The sequence below is a fragment of the Crinia signifera genome, chromosome 8 (assembly GCF_055691185.1).
Source record: "Crinia signifera chromosome 8, ASM5569118v1, whole genome shotgun sequence".
NCBI lineage: Eukaryota > Metazoa > Chordata > Amphibia > Anura > Myobatrachidae > Crinia > Crinia signifera.
In genome coordinates, this window is record NC_139224.1 from 157,263,630 (window position 1) to 157,285,465 (window position 21,836).

General features: G+C 46.1%; 1 protein-coding gene across 1 annotated transcript in view; it reads right to left on the reverse strand.

Moving 5' to 3' along the window:
• Positions 1–1,427: 1,427 nt before the first annotated feature.
• Positions 1,428–21,836, reverse strand: part of PTCH2 (patched 2) — a 29,037-nt gene continuing 8,628 nt past the window's right edge. Inside the window, exons 3-24 of the mRNA XM_083157488.1 lie at positions 18,719–18,908; positions 18,137–18,206; positions 17,873–17,964; positions 13,985–14,180; positions 13,748–13,869; positions 13,489–13,636; positions 12,827–12,958; positions 12,201–12,356; positions 11,990–12,082; positions 11,752–11,877; positions 11,071–11,189; positions 10,221–10,626; positions 9,800–10,112; positions 9,412–9,554; positions 8,958–9,138; positions 8,319–8,599; positions 8,084–8,221; positions 7,830–7,972; positions 6,325–6,424; positions 5,955–6,236; positions 4,494–5,006; positions 1,428–3,049 (exon numbers count right to left, since the gene is read on the reverse strand). Coding sequence (XP_083013614.1) covers positions 4,494–5,006; positions 5,955–6,236; positions 6,325–6,424; positions 7,830–7,972; positions 8,084–8,221; positions 8,319–8,599; positions 8,958–9,138; positions 9,412–9,554; positions 9,800–10,112; positions 10,221–10,626; positions 11,071–11,189; positions 11,752–11,877; positions 11,990–12,082; positions 12,201–12,356; positions 12,827–12,958; positions 13,489–13,636; positions 13,748–13,869; positions 13,985–14,180; positions 17,873–17,964; positions 18,137–18,206; positions 18,719–18,908 — 3,944 coding nt within the window. The 3' untranslated portion in view covers positions 1,428–3,049. The remainder of the gene's footprint in view (positions 3,050–4,493; positions 5,007–5,954; positions 6,237–6,324; positions 6,425–7,829; positions 7,973–8,083; positions 8,222–8,318; positions 8,600–8,957; positions 9,139–9,411; positions 9,555–9,799; positions 10,113–10,220; positions 10,627–11,070; positions 11,190–11,751; positions 11,878–11,989; positions 12,083–12,200; positions 12,357–12,826; positions 12,959–13,488; positions 13,637–13,747; positions 13,870–13,984; positions 14,181–17,872; positions 17,965–18,136; positions 18,207–18,718; positions 18,909–21,836) is intronic.

The window sequence follows — 21,836 nt, forward strand, 5'->3', positions numbered from 1 at the left end:
AAATTTCACCTCAAAAATAGTCTGAGACACACCAACACTGGAAATCACCTGTTCTCTCCTCTCAAAACTACCTCACACTGATTTTCTGCCAGATGTGGCAGAGGGCGGGTTTAAAAATGGGCGGGAAGTGTTAAAATCGCGTCGCGTCGCATCCCATTGTATACCATACAATAAGCATACGATGCGACGCGATACGACGCGATGGCAAATCGCGTCGCATCGCGTCGCATCGTATGCTTATTGTAATGACATTCGATTACCACATCGGGCGCCCGGATAACTCACAAGTACCCTTTTATCAAATGGTAGATGTCATAAAGAGAATGTACAACACTTCCTGTTGGTCGCTAGAACTCTCCTTTATCGATAAATACAATGAAATTATCATCGCTGCAATATATCATTCATAGACGAAGGATGAGCGCTTTATTGGGGCATTATAGACGCCTCCCCTGTTGTCAGTGTGACCCTAGGGGCCAGTGATGTGGCGATGATCAGATTCCCTTTCTATCATGATTACAATCACTTTGTCACAGATACACAGACTTGTAGTTTGTAGGGTCACCGTGCTGGTGAAACTTGCCGTTGGTTGGCATGGTTGGCATAATGGTTAGCATTACAGCCCCACAGCACTTTAGGTCACGAGATCAATCTGTTCATAGTTTGTATGTACCAGGTATGAAGTTTGTGGAATTTAGGGGCAGACATATTAAGCCTTGAAAAGAGATAAGCGCAGATAAAGGGCGGTACTCCCGGATTCTGACTGTCAGAACGTCCTGACAGTTGGAATTTTCATTTCGCTCGTCAGGAACTTGACTGGAGGAATTCAATCTTCCAGCTGTCGAGTGTCGAAAAGTGGGTGTGTGGGCAAAAACGGCTATGAATTTGGGAATCCGTGGCCTATTCCGACAAAATAGATCCAACTTGTTTAAAAGTCTGATCTGTTTTGTCAGAATTATCCTTCAATGCTGTCGGGAACAGCAGCATTGATTAGGCGATGGACCCTATTTCTGCCAAGATTAAGTACCCCCCAAAGAGTGATAAACGTCCAGCCAATCAGTTCCGAACTGTCATGTTATATGCTGCTTTTGAAAAATGGCAGATAGGAGCTTATTGGCTGGCACATTTATCACTCTCACAATTATCTCTTTTTAAGGCTTAATACATGCGCCCTTAGTTGGATTCAACGGGTGTGGTATATGGTTCCGACAGTCGGGATCCTGACAGTCATTAGCCCGAAGTCGGGATCCCGACTGGCCGGACTCAGACGGCATGGCGAGCGCAACAAAGCCCCTTGCTGTGCTTGCCAAAAAAATTTCAGATTTTTCCCCATACTTAATAAATAACTAAAACTTGTTTTCGGCATAACTGAATAAATATCACACAAATGAAACACGCACAAACAAAGAAAACACACGAGGCCGTGGTCATAATTATATATAATATATATTTTACTCTTTAAAAATAAACTTCAGTTGGATGGCTAACTCCTGTACACTCTACAAAAATAAACCTTTGTTCTTTTCATATAAATAATTTATATAGCACAGTGACAATTTGTACCAAGCTTCAGTCCACAAAATAGACACAAACGCCCCTTTACCGTATTGCTGCAGGGAACCGCGGCAACCCAAGGGTTAATTATTATAATATATATATATATATTTATATATTTAACATTGTTAGAGAAGCTGCCATTTCACAACAACAACAGAAGAAATATATACAACACGTTAATAATAATAATAATTATTATATTAAGTAAAACCATGAGAATACTATGACGGTCCCTACACAGGGACAAATATAAAAATGTCCTAAAGGGACAGAGGGGGAGGGGGGGATATAAAAAGGGTTTATGTTTTCACAGCTAATACAAAGTGGGCATTAACCACTTCAGCGCTGGAGGACATCTTGGCAGTGAAGGCAATGAAGAGGTTAAGTAGACAGGTTGTAGTTGGTGGGTTTTGCAGTGCTACAAGTTCTTTGGGGGTGGGGATTGATTTTAGGATGTGCCAGAGTTGTGAGCATTCATTGGACAACCTGCTAAATCCAGTGGGCTCTGATTGGCTCAGATTACCCCAATCAGATTTCAATTTTTTTTCTTTTTAGCAAGGGGAATGGGGCCCAAACCATTACCTAGGACATACGAAGTTCAACATACGATGCAAGTGGCCACAGTCTATCGCTCTAGATAAAATAGAGCACAGGTTCTCAAAGTCGGTCCTCGGGACCGCACACAGTGCATGTTCCTCCTCACAGAATCAAGTGAAATAATTAGCTCCACCTGTGGATCTTTTAAAATGTGTCAGTCAGTAATGAGTGCACCTGTCGGGTGACCTGGAAAACGTGAACTGTGTGGGGTCCAGAGGACCGAGTTTGAGAACCACTGAAATAGAGGAAGGACTGCAGTTCAGCTTCGATTCGCATCCATTCCCAGCACACTGTATATGGTGTATCGGAAACAGAAATGTCAGCACAGAAATGATATAATTATCTCCGGGAGAAATAAACACCAGATTGAACCTTTAAACTATTCCAAGCAGAGGAACGAAATCCAGCTTCTAAACACGTCCCATTCACAAAACAGGGGGAGGAAAGGGGTAAAAGTGCCTTTTTTTGTCATCAAATTGTTTTTCACAAATTCCCAAAACGTCCGGGACACTGCATCGGGCTCGGGAACTTGACGATACACTTCACTTTCTTTCAAATCACTCCAGCAAGGGATGAGTTAACAGATAGCAGCAAGACTGGTGAGTCTGATTGGTAGGTAAAATAGAGGAGTCGGATTTGGGGTGGGGGCAGTCTCTCCCAATTTGGCGTCTTGTTGAAACCCTCCCCCCCCTACAGTACATGATCAGCTTATTAAATATCCTTTTTAGGTTGTTTTGATTTTCATATTAATATATATCATAGGAACATAGTCTCTAATACTTATTAATATTATATTTAGTGTCCTTTATGTTCTCCTTTAGGTGGGTCCTGGGTTCAGGTTTTATGTACACAGTTGCAGCTTGTAGAAGTAAAGAGACAATTCTCTTGGTTTCCCCTGCAAAATAAGAAGAAATTGTGTTAATCAATCTCCAATCCCACCAGTCATATATTAACCCTTTAGTCCCAGTCATATATTTATTTTAGTTGCCGTGAGAGGTGTGCAAAATATCTGCTAAAAATGCCACCGTCGCTCACGGCAACTGTTATTTTTTTGGGGGGGCGCAATACTTAACAAAACTTCAATTATTAATTGACTTCAGGTCATTTGCCGGCAATAACTAAAGTGATTCATATTCCTCGAATACCATCCTGCCATTTTTAGCGGATATTTTGCACACCGCTCACAGCAACGTTGGCACTGAAAGGGTTAAAGGTAGCCCTCTGCTACTGCAGCGATTGGACAGAAGTATTAGGTACAAAACCGCGACCCCTTGATAAAACTTTGTCTATTAGCGAAAGGGTTAAAACTGTTCTAAACCCGGAAACATTGTGTAAATATCCACTGCAATGAATACAGAAATGTATCATTGTATGTGCAATATAAAAAAAAAAACAAGTCAATGATCATCTTCAGTGATTCCAGATTAAGAGTAACTAACTGAGGGGCAGATTTAATAAGCTCAGTGAAGTGATAAACTGTCTGGTTTTTATCACCGGCCAATCAGCTTCTACCTGTACAGGCTTGGTTTGAAAAATGACAGGTAGGAGCTGATTGGCCGGTGATAAAAACCAGACAGTTTATCACTTCACCGAGCTTCATAAATCTGCCCCTGACCCCCTCAATGTTTACTACAATTTTAATGTCTTTAACAACATAGCTCAGGTCTGGTGGAACTGTGGCTCTACGGCTATTGTAAAACTACAAGTCCCAGCAGGCCCTGTCTCTGAGTTTTAGCATTCCATAATAGCAAACCCGACAGCGCATGTTGGGATATGTAGTTTCACAACAGCTGGATAGCCAAAGCTTGACCAGGCCTGACATAGTTTATTGTAATGAATATGGATCATATGGCAGCATGCAGTGAACAACGGTTAAATTATTTGCAAGACTCATCCGCTCTCCTCTAAAACCAATAATAAGTGCTGATGTATTTGGCTTCTCTGTTAAGCGCACTGGTCACTAACACAGAGCGAAACCGGCAACAGCAAGTCTATCGCCAGCCAATCAATGTAGGGAAGCCTTTGAAACAACAAGAAGTACCGCCATGATACCTGTTCCATTCACTTCATTTATGCATTGCGATAACAGATACATATCATAAATGTTTTTCTTTTTTTTCCATTTTTTTAAATAAATTATGTAAAGTTTTATAATTATTTTTGTTTAATTATTTGATATTTCTTGTGCGGTTAACTGCAATAAAAAATATAGAAAGAAAAATGTGCTAGAGGCGCATAGACTGAATTGTACTAGCAGTACCACCAAAAACCACTAGGTGGCAGACCGGTGTTATATGATACTTGTTGAAACTTACTCATCAGCCCTAAGTGGTACTCACCTAGTGCGTTACAGAGGGTCCTTTTGCTCTTCTGTCCTGCTCCAGATACTCCAGCTCGTACACCTCTGGATGCCTGTTTTTACTTCGGGACCATTCAGTCCTGTGTTCCATACAGTCTGTCTCACTGTCCTCATAGCCTTCATGGCTGTAGCCACATACCGCTCCCGGCAAGGTGGGATGTACGGCAACTGTCACTGAGGCGGTAGCAGTCACTGTGGTGATGGAGCCGTTGGGCAGCGTCACCTTAGTGCAGTAGGCTGGAGGCGCAGTCTTATGGCCTGGAGGCCTGCTGCTATACGGAGTCCTAGAATTGGGGGGCTGCTTAGTCCGTGCGTGCCCCTGTGTGCTCGGAGGGGGCTGATGCCTCCTTCTCCAGTCTCTAGGCTCCTGAATGTCTTTCAAATCTTGGCAGGCGTTCCTGGTTAAATCCGGCACAGATGGTGCTTCAGTGTTGCCGGGGTCCTGGACGTCTTTAGCAGGTTCCTCCTTGCTCCCTTTACACGGCTTCACCAACTGTAACAGAACAAGAACCGGTATTAGATCTCTGCACCTCTGACAAGGTATAGGCTACTGGCAGCGGTAATAAGGGGGGGGGGATTATTGGGTCTATTCACAAAACCTTGGAGATAGATAAGGTGGACGGAGATAAAAGGGGTTATTCTGATTCACTTGCAAAAGGCAATTTCACTCTTTAATGGACAAAACCATGTGCACTGCAGGTGGGGCAGATGTAACGTGCAGAGAGAGAGTTAGATTTGTGTGAGTTATTTTGTTTCTGTGCAGGGTAAATACTGGCTGCATTATTTATACACTGCAATATACATAGTTTGAAGGAAACCCTCCACCCAAATCTAACTCTCTCTACCCATGTTACATCAGCCCCCCCCCCCTGCAGTGTATATGGTTTTGTCCGTTAGAGAGTGAATTTGCCTTTGTGAGAGAAACAGAATAACCCCCAAAGTCCAAGCCTTAACTGCCATGTTAGAGACTTTGGTTGGTACTTTATCTCTCTCTCCAAGGCCTAGTCTATAGACCCCTAAGTACCAACCAATCAGCTCCTAACTGACATGTTACAGGCTGTGCGTGACAGGAGCTGATTGGTTTGAACGTTATTTCTCTCCAAGCTTTGATACATCTCCCCCTATATCTGGTACAGACTTGGCGATCACTAAAACCAGGACTGTTAGGGGTTTATTTACTAACGCTTCCAAAAATGAAAAGACGCAATGTTCCCTTTAGCAACCAATCCGATTCTGTGGGGTCAATTTCCTAAGCTGGGAGTTCTATTGAAGATGGGATGTTGCCCGTAGCAACCAAACAAATTCTATCTATTATCTTCTAGAAGATGCTAAATTAATAAGATGTGGAATCGGATTGGTTGCTATTGACAACATCTCTAAATCAAAAAAAAAAAAAAAAAAGGCACCCAGAAGAGCATTCGCTTGTCTCTAGAAATCTCACCATGATTTTGGGGTAAGAGGGGTTCTGGCTGGCCTCCAGGAGGATGTGTGATGGCTTCCGGGGAATGATATAGGTGCTGCGCTCATAGAGCTGGGGGTCATCTTCCTCTATTCCCGACGTAGCGGTAGTCTCAGAGTAATACTCCGAAGAGTCCTCGGGGTCGCTGAAGCCCCCTTTCCCCCCAGCATTGTGCTGCATGTAGAAGGTGTGATGGTTTAGATGTGGTGGTAGAGACTCCAGGGTAGAGGCAGGGAGGCAGTTACCATTGTCTGCGGGAGTTACCTATGGAAACAAGCGATACGGTTATATAATGTCCAACCACGCATATCAATATCCAAAGCGGGCGATGAGAACTGGTCACGTGACTCACCTCGGCTGGGGGTCCAATCAAGGAAAGCAATACGGGAAGCAACACCAGGCCATTGAGCAGCCCCAGGATGGTGAGAATGGTGAGCACAGCGAAGAAATACCTGCGGCCAGGAGATAAACCAAAGGTTACGGCGGGTCCCTCGGCAAATAACTGGCTCTCAGACAATTAATAATAATTTTCCCAAACTACTGTACCACCCACATCATCCAGTCAGCCTCTCAGTATACACAAGGAAATACAAGGACATTTAAAACTACTCAGACATTTAAATAAGTTGTCATCATCGGAATAATGCAATATTGTTTGTTACCAATTGTTATTGATATCAAAAAGGAATTTAGCGGAGGGTCCAGTCATATTGATTGGTGAGCTACAGGCAGTGAAAGGGTTAGATTAACCCCCTTATATTACACAAATAGATTTTAGGTTAGAGTTTAGGAGTCTGTCGTCCCCTGGGTCTCCTTGCCTGTCAGTGGTGGTGCCCCCTGCTTCCTGAACCTTCCCCTCCCTCCCTCCCCCCCTCTCCAGCCATTAGGACCTGCATTCTGGGAGGGGGATGGGACAGACTCACAGCCTGTGAGTGCTGTAGATGAAGGGAGAGCGTCCTTGGCACAAGTTTAAAACCGGAGAGTTGAAGTGAGCAAAACTGGGTCACCTGTCCTGATGCCAAGAGAGAGGTCTGGCCAGACGTCTTCCGAGGCCTCAACCACAGAGCCAGCAAAGAAAAGCCCACGGAACCTTGAATTAAACCGGCGCGTTAGCCAACCTCGGGCGCAATTTAGACCTACATGCCCTGCACCACATTAACCAGTCCCTGGAACGGGCAGCGGAGGGGTTAAGTGGTTTTGGTGCCAAGGTATGAATCAGCATGGTTCTTAGAAGTGGGATGTGTGTTTAAGTTGGGTCTTGTAATCTCTCTCATTGAGTGTTTAGTTTAGGAGGGGGGCCACATACGCAGGCCTGGGGGGGGGGCTGGTGTCAGATCTCTGAACTACTTCAGCTGTTTATACCAAATCCTGCACAGAGCGTCTGTTTACATGAGGGATAGTTGTGCTATTTCCTGATGGGCCAGGACTTGCCTGCCTCCCGCCTCCCGCTCCTCTAAACAAGACCTCCCAGGTTGAAAGGAATGGCTTTGGATGAGATTCAGACACTGTGTCTTTTAAGCAGCACACACAGGCTATCATCCCTCGCCAGAACAGCTCCCCGACCCCAGAACTCATTCACAGTACAAACTACGTCAAACCGCGAGATTTTTTCCCCCTCAGCTTTAAATATTTAATTTAACCCCTCCGTCGCCAGGGGGGGGGGGTTAGACTTATAAACTGCTGCACGAACTGTAATAACTTGTAGCAAAAAAAACATAAACCCCCCAACTCATCATTTAGAACCGCGCTGGATATCTGTGGAACACACATGAAAACGATTCACTGTACGCTCCAGGGGTGTGGACGGGATATGTGAGGACACACAGTTCAGTTACTAAACTACATTTGGAATCGTACCTTAAAATAAAGTCGAATTCGGATCCCGCCAGCATAAGTACCCCAAGAAGCGTGGAGATGGCGCCGTCTAAAACTGGCGCAAACATATGTTCGAGAGCGAGTACAGAGCGCTGGTTCCGGTCGCCGATGGCAGTGAGAAATCCCTGGAAGGAGAACAGTTAAGATACAGGGTCAGTAAAGCGAACACTATGGAGCTCACATTAGATTTTGCATGTGGCGGGAATAAACATCTAAGACTAAAATCAACGACTCACCAAAGCGACGTGAACTGTGAACTCCACGCCAATTCCGACAGACGCGATAAGTATAACCACTGGGATGGCGCTGAGCTTAATGCCGATCAAACCCATAATACCGAACAGCTCCACCGTCATCATGGCCAGGATGAAAACCTGGTAACACAGCAAATAAAACGGTAGTACTCCCAGCTCTGCGAACAGCATTGGTCCACATTACATTGACAAAGATCGTACTTGATTGGATACTTACAATGATGCCGGCCGTCCATGGATTAAGCAGTAGGATGGCGCACACCAAGAATGTACATGCCAGCACAATGCTGATGGCCAGCAGGAACCAGTGTCGTAGGCCGATGTACTGCTCCCAGAAGAGGAAGGGGTAACCGCTGGGGTAGCTGTACACTCCTTGCTTAATGAACTCCTCGCACACAGAGCGAACGCTCTCTATGGCTTCAATGAAATCTGACGTCTGACGCAGGCCGTTCAGATAGAATGGAAACTGGGCAAATTCAATGGGCTCTGCGGCCGGGACTGCGGGAAGGGAGAGGTGATGGGATGAGTGAAAATTCAACGTCCTGTTATGGTGGTTACAAATATTACACTTTAAATTTTACCCCATATGTGGAGGCGGACATTTTATAAAGTTCTCCAGTATGTTGTATATGATTTCAATAGGAACTAGGGACCTTACTGAGGCGTGAGGCATCAACAGCATGTGCCTCATGCCTCAATAATATTTCTAATTCTCAGTAAATGTATGCACTACATTCCCATGAGCATTGGTCTAGTCTACAAAATGGCCGCCTCCTCTCTAAGAACATCACCCAGACTAATGTCAATTAGTATAATAACTAATATAATATAATAACTCAATATGACATAAACCTACTTCTCAGGTTCTCCCCCGTGGTGTCGTAACGGTCATGGATCCACTCAGGCGGCTGAGGGTAGAAATTGGCCTGAGAGGCGGCGTAGCCCAAGGGATCGTTGCTGACCCAGACAGTAAGGTAGATATAGAACGCATCTTGAGGGATAAGGCCATTCTCATCCACCAGTCGTCGACTAGTCAGCTGCAAGGGAGAGAATAAAATATTAAGTATTTATGAGGACTGGTCCAGCATTTGCTGCAAGTTTTAGGAACAGGAAAAGATGCAATATAAAAATGATCAAAAAGTGCAAAAAGATCCCCAAAAAATCCATAAAAACATAAGAATCCCGTTAGCTCTGTAAGCTTTACGTTTCCCATCTTCGGACACGTCTGTGCGGAAGATCCTAGACGGATGACGTCCCACAACCCGGAGTATACAGAAATTCCCAACCCTTCCCTAAAAATAGGGACATACCTGATTAAGATTAAAAGGATCCTTCTTGTTTCCGGTCTGGATGAGGAGTTTATAAGCCAGCACCCCATCCTCGGTTCCGTTGCGGTAATTATCCTGTGTGATGTAGCCAGACTCCCAATCCCTATCGAATGCCAACTGGAGGCCTGGAGAAAATATGGAGATGGTTAAGAACCTTCAGGATTTCAATTCCAAACAATCACATGAAAATCCAACCAAAATATATTATCTGGCTTGAGAAATTAGACCCCAATTCCATAGTTCAGACACTTAACACCCCTAAAATAAGATCAAGACGCTAATTACAAGGACTTTGGTCTCCTTTAGGTTTAACGACTGTCTCTTCCATCCTTCATTACACGTTGTGAAGTTCTAGAACTCAAGTTCTTACCTCTAAGCCAGTCCTGGAAATAATGAAGCCACATCTTTGGTAACTCTCTTCCCTCTTCACGTACAACGTACTTGACAGAGCTGAAGGACTCATGGAGATCATACAGGGACGCCTGGGATTTGGGGTAATCAAACCCACCCTTGGTGACAATGAACATGTTGTAGAAGGAGAAATACTTGAACTGAGCAGAGATAAAGTTGTACTCCTTGGTCTCGCGAGGAATAATATCGGTCAAGTAAAGTCCATCATGGACCATGGTGGTCCCATACAGGCCGAGGCCCAAGAGAGCCATGAAAAGAGTCACCACAATTCCCTGTGAAAGCAAGGAACAGAGGTTTAAGAACTGGAACAGACTGAAGCCTGGAACAGCAGATTGTCAGCTCACGTGACCATTTGGCCACACTAAATTCCATCCACTCACCTTGGTTTCTGGCTTGAGCAGCAGGGGGGCATACTTCTCCCTGGCAAAGTCAGAAAGGCTCCACTTTAGGAAGGGGAGAGGAACGCATTCTCGGCCTACTTTAGTCTCATCCATCTGAGCCAGCAAATCCCGCGTGGAGGTGGAGGGGGTGAAAACCTGCGACCCCAGGGGATCCACAGTGGGGACAATGACAGACGGAGTGGTGGAGATCTGGGAGGTGGGCGGCAGGATGGTCACAATATGATGCCCAGATGGATCACACTGCGTGAAGGCTTGTACAGTGGTGGTGATCTGGGTGCTGGTGGTAATTGTGGGGTTCCCATAGGGGGAGGGGTGGTATGTGTGATTGTCATTGGCATCGGGCATTTCCTGCGGCTGAATCTGGATCACTCTGGATGAACACGGGCTGTAAACATACAAAGAAATGTGGGTTAGGACAGAAGGTCTTAAGTTAAAGGTCCAGAAAGGGGGTAAATTTACTAAGATGGGAGTTCTATTTCAGATGTCATGTTGCTATGGTCTACCAATACTATTTAATATCTTCAAGAAGGTGCAAAATAAATAAGTAGATTCTGATTCGTTGCCCATAGCAACATCCCATGTGAATTAGAACTCCCGTCTTAGTAAGTTATTGTTGTTTCTGTTTGTTTTACTTTAAACAAGATCATAAATCAAACTAGTATTCGTTTCCTGTGACCGTAAATAAATGAAAAGTGAAAGCTCATTTAAAACCCGACTGATTGGCTACCACCATTAAGCAGGTCCTAGTGGATAATGATTAAGCGCCCGTGAAACAGGCCCCGCCCACAATCGGTGGGTAACACAAGTCCGATGTTGGAGATATCGCTACCTGTAGAAGCAGCAGAGGATGTCCAATCTCTGATCCTCTCGGCGCTGGAGGTCCAGGCTCAAGATGGCTGGAAATATTAACAGCACCATCGCAAAATTGAACACGACCACTACAGCGGCCTGCAAAGGACAAAAAAAAAAATCAGGATTGTGTTATATAAACATCTATTATTCATAAGCGGGTGATTCATTAGTAGGTGCTGAAGAACCGGTACCATTTGTTTAGTTAGAACATTAATTGCATTCCCTACGTGACATTGTATATAATTAAATGGATGCATCCTGTAGCCTCCAGGCCTTATTAACATCCTTATCTCTCAGACCACCCAGACAGCAGAGTTTAGAATCTGGCCCCTTCACCAACAGCCCCAGGGAAGTGACATCTAAATGTGTATGAAGCCTTTGTAGTGATGTCACCTTTCACCCAAGCACCTCCTCCCCCCACCAATCCATTGCCATTAGAGACCTCTCAGTGGGTCTCACCTTTCACTGCTCTCCAGGGTCACTGTGATTGCAGGACAGACAGACGCTCACCCCTAGTATATGCTCAGATATTCCCTCCCACATACACAGAGCCAACATGGCTGACAATGTGCAAAGCTGCCAACGTTCGACAATTCTGTGCCCACTATACAGGAAGACATTGTACACAGGATTCCGCTAAACACAAATGGGGCAGTACCTGCAGAGAGAACGCCCGCAAGGCTGGGATTGGCACCAAGGCTGCCATGAAAAAGGCAATCATATTGTTGATGGAAGTCAAAGCCACACTGGTACCGGTACGCCGGAGGCATTCCCCTGTTCTTTCCTGCCAGACAAAGAACATAAATATGAGACGACTAGGATGGCAGAGGTGGCAGTGTCACTGGGTACTACATACGGATGGCAAAGTTCTGCAGAAGCATTGGACAGCATCTCACCTTTAAAGGGGTACTGAGGCTGGTCTCAGTGAAAGCGTGTGCCAGCAGGAACATGTCGTCCACCCCGATGCCTAGAGCCAGAAATGGCAGCACCTGCAGGGTAGAAGAATATGAGTGGTCTGTGTACGCTGAGTATCACTTCCTCATGCAGAGTAACACTTCTTAGTTATACAACTCAGATTCATTTAGTGATGAGACAGTATGTGTGTACCTGGGTTGTAGCAGCATTGAAGGAAAGGCCAAGAAGGGAGCAGAGTCCTAATCCTGATGCCACGGAGAGAGCCACAAGTAGGACACCAGCCAAGCCCACTGCCCCCTGAGACTTGGAGCAGTCCCATCGCAGCATGGTGACGCAAGCGTAGGCCAACTGCAAAGAGAGGAGATGATTTATGGCAACAGAACAACCACTGACGTGCCACCCCCATAATCACTAACAGCCCACAAATATGGCCACCCCACCATCGCTACCAACCCCGGAATACCCCCACCCCACCAACCCACAAATATGGCCACCCCACCACCACCGCCAACCCACAATCACTTCCAACCCCGGAATACCCCCAACCCACAAATACAGCCCCACTCCACCACCGCTAACCCACAATCACTTCCAACCCAGGAATACCACCAACCCGCTATCACTACCAAACCCACGATTACCACCACCCCACAAATCTGGACACCTTATCATCACTACCAATCCACAAATACATCAACCCCACCCTCACTACCAGTTAACGAATACTGCCCCCTCCACAATAATCACCAGCCAACGAAAACAGGTTTCCCAGCCATCACCAACTGCTAAGAATAATGTATTAATCCATCATTTCATACCATGAGCAGGTATCCTCCAGCTACACGGATGACGCTGACATCAGAGAAAGACTTCATGATGTCATTGAGGGTGGTGGTGCTGAAGGCATGGATGTCCTGGGATGCGTTTTGGAAGATGGACTGCTGTGCTTGCTGCAAGAGGAAAACACATCGTTACCGTCTGCCTGGAACGTCTCACACAATGGTCAGTGTGCAGTTAAGGAACCCACTGATGCTTTTATTCCTGTAATAATATTATTTTAATCATACCAATTAAGTTACTGCAGCTATACTGAGACCACAGTGATCTCTCTCTATTACAATAGAACCCTGGATGCTGGGCAATAATCAGTATGGGTAATCCCTGGGATATCACTTTCTCTGTTATCGTACGCCTCCTCCTCACCCTCTCCCCTCCCATCAAACCAAGTCTTCTAAACAAAGAGTGATGAGTACAGATGCTGGAGGCCACAAGGGCAGAGGTTGGCTGAGGTCACATGGTCTCCGGAGAAGACCCACCACCACCCCAGCTACATATTTCTCCCCAGCCCTGCAGCCGCGTCAGTGTATCACGTCCCAGCCTCACATTATCCCTCAGCAGCCGTAACATTTACTGGGACATTCTCATGGAGAAGAAAATCACAGCTAGAATAACCCTAAGAAGTATTTGCAACCTTTCTCACCTCCACAAACTTTCGCTGCCATGACTCCAATATGGCGGCTGCCTTCTCCTCGTTCCAGTTGATGTCATGAATCTCGTAATCGTCTTTGAAATGTTCATAGAGCTGACCGGGACTCATCAAGAGGTACATGGTTTGCAGGGCCTCAGCACTGGAGGGGGGAATAGAAGATGGCTCATAATTAGGGGAAGGAGGAGACTGCTCCGCTGAGGAACGGATACATGGAGACAGAGCTAGAGAAATGTAATGTGAAGCCTCGTACCTCTTCAGCTCTCCTTCTAGACCTTTTGTCATCCCACCCAGAATCAGCTCCTTCTGCCAGTACATAAACTTCTTAGAGAACCCGTAGCAGCCTTCTCGGAGCGTGGAGACAATGTCTGGGGTCTAACGATAAACACACAAGAGTAAAATGAATAAAAAATATTTATGAACGTTAGATCAATTCACATTGTGCAGCCATAGAGCAGCCCTTGATTGGTAATTTCAATAAAAAAATCACCTTCTGTGACTTCTTGTTTGGGGCACTTTCTGGACACTCGGAGTCCGTGGGGTCAAGACAAGGCCGTTCCATATACGCCTGCCCCACTTCTGCTTTGTCCAACATCTCTTTAAAGCCATCCAGGCTAGTGAACTGTCCGAGTTCTTCCATCAACTGGAGGGGATCCAAGTTTGTCCACTGGATGTCTCTCCGACCCCTACGAGAAACATACCATTCATATTTCCCTTCTAACCACATACACAGCAGCAATTTCTAACACTTCAGTAGGAGTACAACAGTGGTTTGTAATGGTCCTATGGCCACCAATGGCCCGGCTGCCCTCGACGGCCACATTTGCATAATATTTAAGTCTTTAAAGGGCCGAGGAACACAAACAAGCAGCTATACTGACTGTAAATCAAACCGCACAGAGAAAAATATTCACAGCGAGCGACTACGGGGTCACGCGGCCGAGATAAATGAACATATTGCGTCTCTGGATCGGCCACACGCGCGACCAGCTGAGCCGCAGGATGTTTACATTCCATCTCAAGTACTAGAGGGAACTTAAGGTGAAAAAAAGATGATATTAAATCTGTCTTTGTTATTTAAATAGTTTGACTGCCACTTTCTCGTCTTCACCTCCCAAGATCTAAGTTGCTCCCGGGGGCTGTGTCCCCCCCTTAACCAGCGAGGCGTGTTAGATGCTGAGAAAAAGAGCATGTATTATCCTGTTACACAGGGGAACAAAGCCCGTGTGCTCCTATTTCATCAGCACACAGCGCAAGTCAGGGCAATTAACAACCAACTCGGTAACATCTTGATAGACCGGGAAGCCCTGCGAGGAATTGTGGGGAAAGGGGCCTGCATCACAAGGGGCTACGGAATAGTGCTAATTTCTGGGAATAAGACATTACAGAGATGAGGAGCGGGTCTGTGATCGGCTGGAGCCCTGGGCCTCCAGTACCACTGTCTACATGGGACTAGTGACTTATAGGAGGATATAGGGACATCGGAAGACCTCTCTGGCAACCTCCATAATTTATAACATAATTATCAATGATTGTCAATATACACACGGTTCCTAGGCAACGGCTGAAGCAGTTATCACTGCACTAAAATGCGGTTCAAACATCTGCGTCTTTGTGTATATCAGTATAGGAGCCACAACTGGAATGTAGGAACTTTACGGACATCAGAATAATTCCCAAATAAACAGACAAAAAAATTGTATTGTAGCTCAGAGAGGGATATTTACTAAAACACCACAAAACCGAAGTAACGAATCATACAGGAGCTCTTTCCTGACAAGTATGAGGTAAACCATTGGAGCTACGATGTGATTGGTTGAGGCGTTTTCTGAGAAGATTTGTATCTTTTAGTAATGTTATTAAATACCCCCCATAAGATACCAGCAGGAGACTTATCTGTATACATATTGTATGGTTATGTGGATGGGTGTATAGTGTGGTCACAGTTACTGGTGTGCTACCAAGTGCTCTGTGAATTAGTTTGATGGGGACCTTTGATTGAAATCTGAGCACTGACAGAGGTGAACCCAAATTCCTATTTTCGGGCATTTGAGGGATTTGTAAAGATTACATTAAATCATATGGCGAGAAATCCGGCTTCCACCTTAATCAGTCTGTGGCCGAGGAAACCCTGCGCGGGGGTGACAGAGTCCTGAAACAAGTGCATTCCCAGCAATGAATGGGTTAACCTGTGCACAGAAATCTCTCTCATGAAAAGGGGGCCCCTATTCCTATTTATGGGCCCCCCCAAACAACCAGCTTATACAGAGTGTGGGTCCTTGCAACCCCTCTTTGGATGCTGGGAAATTCACCATTCTACCCCTCTAAAGGATGTGATGACCCCACGTAACGAGTTCTGTGTTTTCTCAAGCCCCCTGATAAAGGGAGGTGAACAAGGGGGGGGGGGGGAGGAGGGTGAAGAGAGAGAGAGAGAGAGGGGTCGGGAGGAGGAGGTGGTAGAGAAAGGAGAATGAGAGGTAAGATGTAGGGGGGGGGGGGGGTACAGCCTCTATTTTGTGGCTCACCCATCATCCAAAACATCCCCAAGTAGAGAATACTTCAGGGGCAAAATAAGCCCTGAGAAAAATTGACAACAGCAGTCATTAGCCGAGCGGCCAGTAGATACAATGCCCCCCTCCCCCACCCGACACCACTCTGAGGGACAACTAGAGAAAAGGGGGACACACATACAGAATCACTTTGGTGGGTAAGGGAGGGGTTGGGCTTACACGGGGGGCAGTGCAATAATTCATTAAATCTGGCCAGAAACGAGGCTGATTCTTCTAGATTCCCACATACCAAGCGGCTGGCAGTTGCTTCCACAGTGAATTCTCTTTATCCGCCTTTTCTTGCTTCACTGAAGCCAACTCAACGCTTTTGTTTTTTGCACACATTACCGCTCCTTTGTTGTATAACTTCTCCCTCTGCCTCTCTTTGCGTTAATAGAGGGAGAGATCCCCTTAGGCTGAAGTGAAGCGGAAGAAGGGATGGCCTGGAACTCTGCAAACACCACATAATGCAGCCATACATCTCCAGGCCCAGGGCCGCAACAGGCCCAGCACCTTTACCCAGAAACCACCGCACACATTCAGGCCACTTCCATTTACACCCTGCCAGGGAGAGTTACTGCCACAGAAATTCAGATTAAGGTCTGGGGGGGATCAGGTTCCTGGCACAGAAAGTGTTAACGCTTCTCGTCATGTTCCAAATTTTATTTAAAAAAATGTAAACGACTAACGATTGAGCCGAATGTTTATTACATTTTTTCAATGGATTTGCCATTGTCCTCATACATGACATGGGGGGGGGGGGGCAGGTTTTGGGGCGATACAAGAGGGGGTTTGCTGGTACCCCCATGACATGTCTAAGCCCAGGCTCTCCTCTGCCCCTCTCTCTGCTGCCCCCCCCCCCCCCAGTCCTTTATTTCACCAGTGCTCTGAATAATGGCAGCATTTCAATTTGTTTAGCAACTGCTGCCATGTAGTCTGTCATTAGCATGACAATACTTACTGTTACCGTTTGCTGACAAAGCAGGAGCTCAGCCTGGGCCCCATATAGATAAACACACTTGTAAACAGAAAGAATGGGCCCTATTGTCCCCGCTTCCATCTTCCCTTCCCTCTCCCCCCTCCTTCCCACTTACCCTCCCCTCTCTAAAAACCTTCGCTGCCCTCCCCAATCCTCCGGCCTTAATAGAAACATAATTGCCAAAGGAAAAGTGAGGGAGGGTGGGCCGGGACGGTGCGGACGGGCCCACACTGGTGGCATTGACTGAGTCAAGGTTGTCACAAAGTGGAACTCTGAGGCTTCTAGTCCAGGGGAGGCAGGAAAGATTTCAGAGGGGCAAATTGTTGGGGAAGTCACGCAGTGCCCGGTTGATAAGGACGAAGAGCCGACACTTTAATTTACCAATAGAATTCGCAATGTATTTAAGGCGGCCCAATGGCTCATCTCCAAAATCGTGCTGTAAACAAACCGAATAGACCGGCTATACACCTCTTCACACCTTTAAATCACAATCGGGGTGTTATATCCACAGCATTCACATTAGTCCTTTGGTATGGAAAGTCTACTGAAGATAGGATGTTGCCCACAGCAACCAATAAAAGTCTACTTCTTATTTATATAGCACCTTCTAGAAGATAATAGAATCTGATTGGTTGCTAGGGAAAAACATCCCATCCTATTGAATATCTTCTAGAAGGTGCTAAATAAATAAGCAGTATAATCTGAGGTTGCTATGGACAACATACCATCTTCAATAGAATTCCCATCATAGTAAATTCACTATTCAGTTACACTTAAATTACAACAGAACATACAGAGACGTTGGTAAAAGTCTTGTACAAATCGCCGGGAATGGATAAGAATTACTTACGGTAAGTAGGCGGAGCCACCCTGCAGTTGAGACCCTTCCCAGAAACAGTCCAAGGGGGTGATAATCACACACGGGAACAGCTTCTCAATCATCTGAAAGACAGACGAAATCCCGGAGGCCATTAACCTCATGTACAGAGAGACTGGGGTCTTCTGCATTCAACACACAAACAGCCAGAAGCAAGATATATAACCGGTGTGACTCACTATTACCACACTGACAAATCACGGCTGGAACAATAAGGTGCCCGGGAACAGCACTTACCCGCTCAATCATCCCATTCTCAATAATCGGAACTCCGGACTTGTAGCAAATCTTGTTTAAATCCCACGACCTGCGAGGAAAGTGAAGGAAGAAATGTGACCAACAGCGCTGACCCAAAACTGTGCTAAGTAACAAACCGCCATGATACAATCTCTGGGGGCTACCGCAGTCTATCCCCCCTCATCAATAATCAAAGCTTTGCGAGAGCTAAAGTACTGACCAATCAACTTCTGTCATTATACAGCTCAATCTATATCAGCTGTAAGGAAGCTACCGAGTTTTGTCTGCTCAGTATCCCAAGAGGTTCTGCAGCAGCTATGGCCAGTTAAGCAAAATAATGTTACCATGGGGCAGATGTATTAAGCCCGGTAAAGTGATAAAGTTGTGGTAAAGAGGTGATAAAGTGGAAGGGGATAACGCACCAGCCAGCCAATCAACTCCTAACTGTCTTTTTTCAAACACAGCTGATTGCATTATCACCTTCCACTTTATCAGGCTTAATACATCTGCCCCATATATATATATATTATAGTCCACACACACTTAGAGGTTCACTAGCACCCCAACATACACTCTACTTACTTTCCATACATAGAGACCTGCACTTTGCTGGCGGCCAGGGCAGCGGTCAGGTGCAGTAGCACCGCCTCTTGCGTCAGAATGTTCTCGCCTTCCGTCTTAGGGGTTTGGATGAGCATTTGTGAGGTGTAGATAGATTCTTCTCCCAGTTTGTCCTTGGTGTAGCGCAGTTCCTGGCTGACTCTGCTTCCCGCTAGAGGTGGAGAGGGAGAGCATTATAGCATCTATACGGTAACGGCGGTACTAGGCAGAGGATCACATAACACAGAGCACGATGCCATAGAATCGGAAGGAGTCAGACATTTCCCTGCCGACTAGCAGGCACACCACAAAATCATCTTATTTGGCTTGCCATGCCTCCTGGCTTACAGTGGGTTAAATGTGCCTGTCATACGGAGTCCGAAGTCTATGGGAACTGCATCGCCAGGGTATTCACCGCGCCGCTTGCGAACTTTGTAAGGAAGAAAGAAAGTTTCTCGTCATTAGCGCTAATTTGAAGCAGCGCAGGCCCATCTGGGCTTCAAAGCCCATTGAGAGAGGCTGAGGAATTTCAACTCCCTAATTAACCCAGAGAACAGACAAGAAAAGAGGAGGCAGAGGGACCGAGAGCACAAACTTCAAACGGGAGGTGGCTGTAAAGATGGGGGTGAGGGGGGGCAGTGGAAGGACAAGAAGAGGGACCACTGGTAACCATGCCCCCCATAATGGGACAGTGACAGTATTCGCTTGTACTAGCACCTGCTGGAGACCGTCAGATCGCATAGACAACAAGGGGTGTGCCACCCGGAAGTTGTCCCCCGTTACTATTAAACTGATATTATTACAGTGAGTTGCCAAGCGTTGCCAGGTACCAACCACCCCTTGACCAAAAACTATACTCCTATATACGTATGACCCCAAGTGTTGTGACCTCCACTGGGACTTACTGGCCAACCCAACGGTGTCTCTGCAACCAGGCCCCAGGGCCTGTGTACGGACACGCCAGTACCCAATATTGACCAATGGTGATGGAATATGACATTGACTGGTCTGATCCCTAATTACAGCACCAAGCGGGTGCCCTCTGTGAATGGACAAGGAGAGGTTTGGACAGAAGGATGTTTTGTATTTACAAGGGGCCCAGGCCTTATAACCCCTCCTGTCCTGTTTTCTTTCACCCATCTGGACCACCCATGGTGGTAGCTCATCTCTCATCTGCACAGCATGGACACAGATGAGTGGCAGGATCCTCACTAGCTGCAGACGCAGACTCCCACTCACAGGGACCACTGACAGAACTGGAGAAGGAAAGGTCAGAGCCCCCCAATGACAACCGTACAGAAAGAATCTCTAGGAATAACAGGCAGGGTTCCGTTCTGATACGGTGTATAACACTGCAGTTTTATACAACTTATTACATTCATCTTCCTCATTATAAAGGCAGCCTCCATGTGTCAGAAGGAAAGTAGGGCATGCTGGGGCTTGTAGTACTGCAACTACTGGAAAGAAATGCCTTTTCTACACATTACAAAGGTAATAAATCTAATTACTATTACACTGGTTTATCTGTTTGGGTATGGATCATTAGGTCACCACAATGTTGGTCATCAGGCAATTGGTCGACATGCATTTAGGACGACATGAGTCTAGGTCAACATGCAGGACGGTCGGCATGTGTCTAGGTTGACAGGGTCATTAGGTCGACATGGGTTAAGTCGACAGTCAAAAGGCCGACATGGGGACATTTTTTACCCCAATGTCGACACAGTTGACATGGACACTGAAACGTAGCACCACTGCGCTCGCCATGCTTCGGCCACGATGCCTCGCTACACTATTTGATTCTCCACACCCTATTGGATGGTAAGGCATGAAGTACCGCCTGTTTTGTTTTTTTACATGTTGGTTAAAAAAAAAATTTGAAAAACCCTGTGTCAACCTAACCCATGTCGACCTAATAGTACCAACTGTTCACCAAAGCCATCTACAAAAAAAACAAGTAACCAAAAACTTTAAGCAAATCTGTAGTTAAAGACTCACTCAACATATTACCTAGGTACCTAGAATCCTCTTGGTCTGAACCATTGTTACTTGACATAACCAATGGGAGCAACACTGAGAGGACCGGCTGAAAGTGGGAGCAAAGCAATCAATGCTATAATGGATGGGGCCTGCATGAGAATCTGCCCAGCACCGCCTTATCCTCCGACCTGGATGAGTGCAGCTTTGGAATGGGTGACATTTCCTGAGACCGGAATCCATCTTACACACACACAGACAGCACTGTACATTTTACACATCAAATCATGGAGTAAGTCTTAAAACGGGCAGGTGAGCGTGTTACGGGCGTGAGTACCGCCACTTTACAGCAATTCTGGGCTTATGGCGCTTACATTTTCTGAGTCATTAACTCCTTTGTTTCCACAGGGCCCTGTCTGCATAGCTCAGCGGTGAGAAAACCTAAAACAGGGGGGAAAGTGTACATTCCCTATATTGCTCTGCTTGGACTGCACACAGCGGCTGCCTTAAATCTGTCAATGGCAGCCTCCTCGCAAAACAAACAGACGGCATTCCTCTGGCCTGTGCGAGGGGGCGGCTGTGGGGCGGAAGGGGTTAAAGAATCTCCTTGCACCCAGTCATGTTTAAACAGGAAGCATTCCCACCCTATAGTTAACTTTTTCTTCAGCAGCAGATGTGATAACAAGCTTCCAGCAGCAGCCCCACACACACACACACACACACACTTTCCAGGGCTCTCAGGGAAGCTGCCAGCGCACACACACCGCCTTGGCAGAAAGTTTAAGTAAAAAGAAAAAAAAATGGCAGCAAACCAGTCAGGGCAGCAGTCAGATCAGCAACTCGTCCTTGACCGAGACCGTGCAGTTGCATTTAGGATCTGCCAGTGCAAGGTTCACCTTTATGTTTAATACATTTGTAGTTAAACAGGCATATGTGCCTGTTAAGGAATGAAAGATGCACATACTGCAAACCGTACGGCAGCCATATTGATCCTGCCTCCGTACTTTACCTCAGATGGCTTCTGCGGCCTAGTGATCCCTACCTCTTGCTGCAGAAGTGCTGGCAGCCCTATTGGTTATTAAACTATAAACAAAATGTTATTTGAATTAAGGAAAAGCCTTCC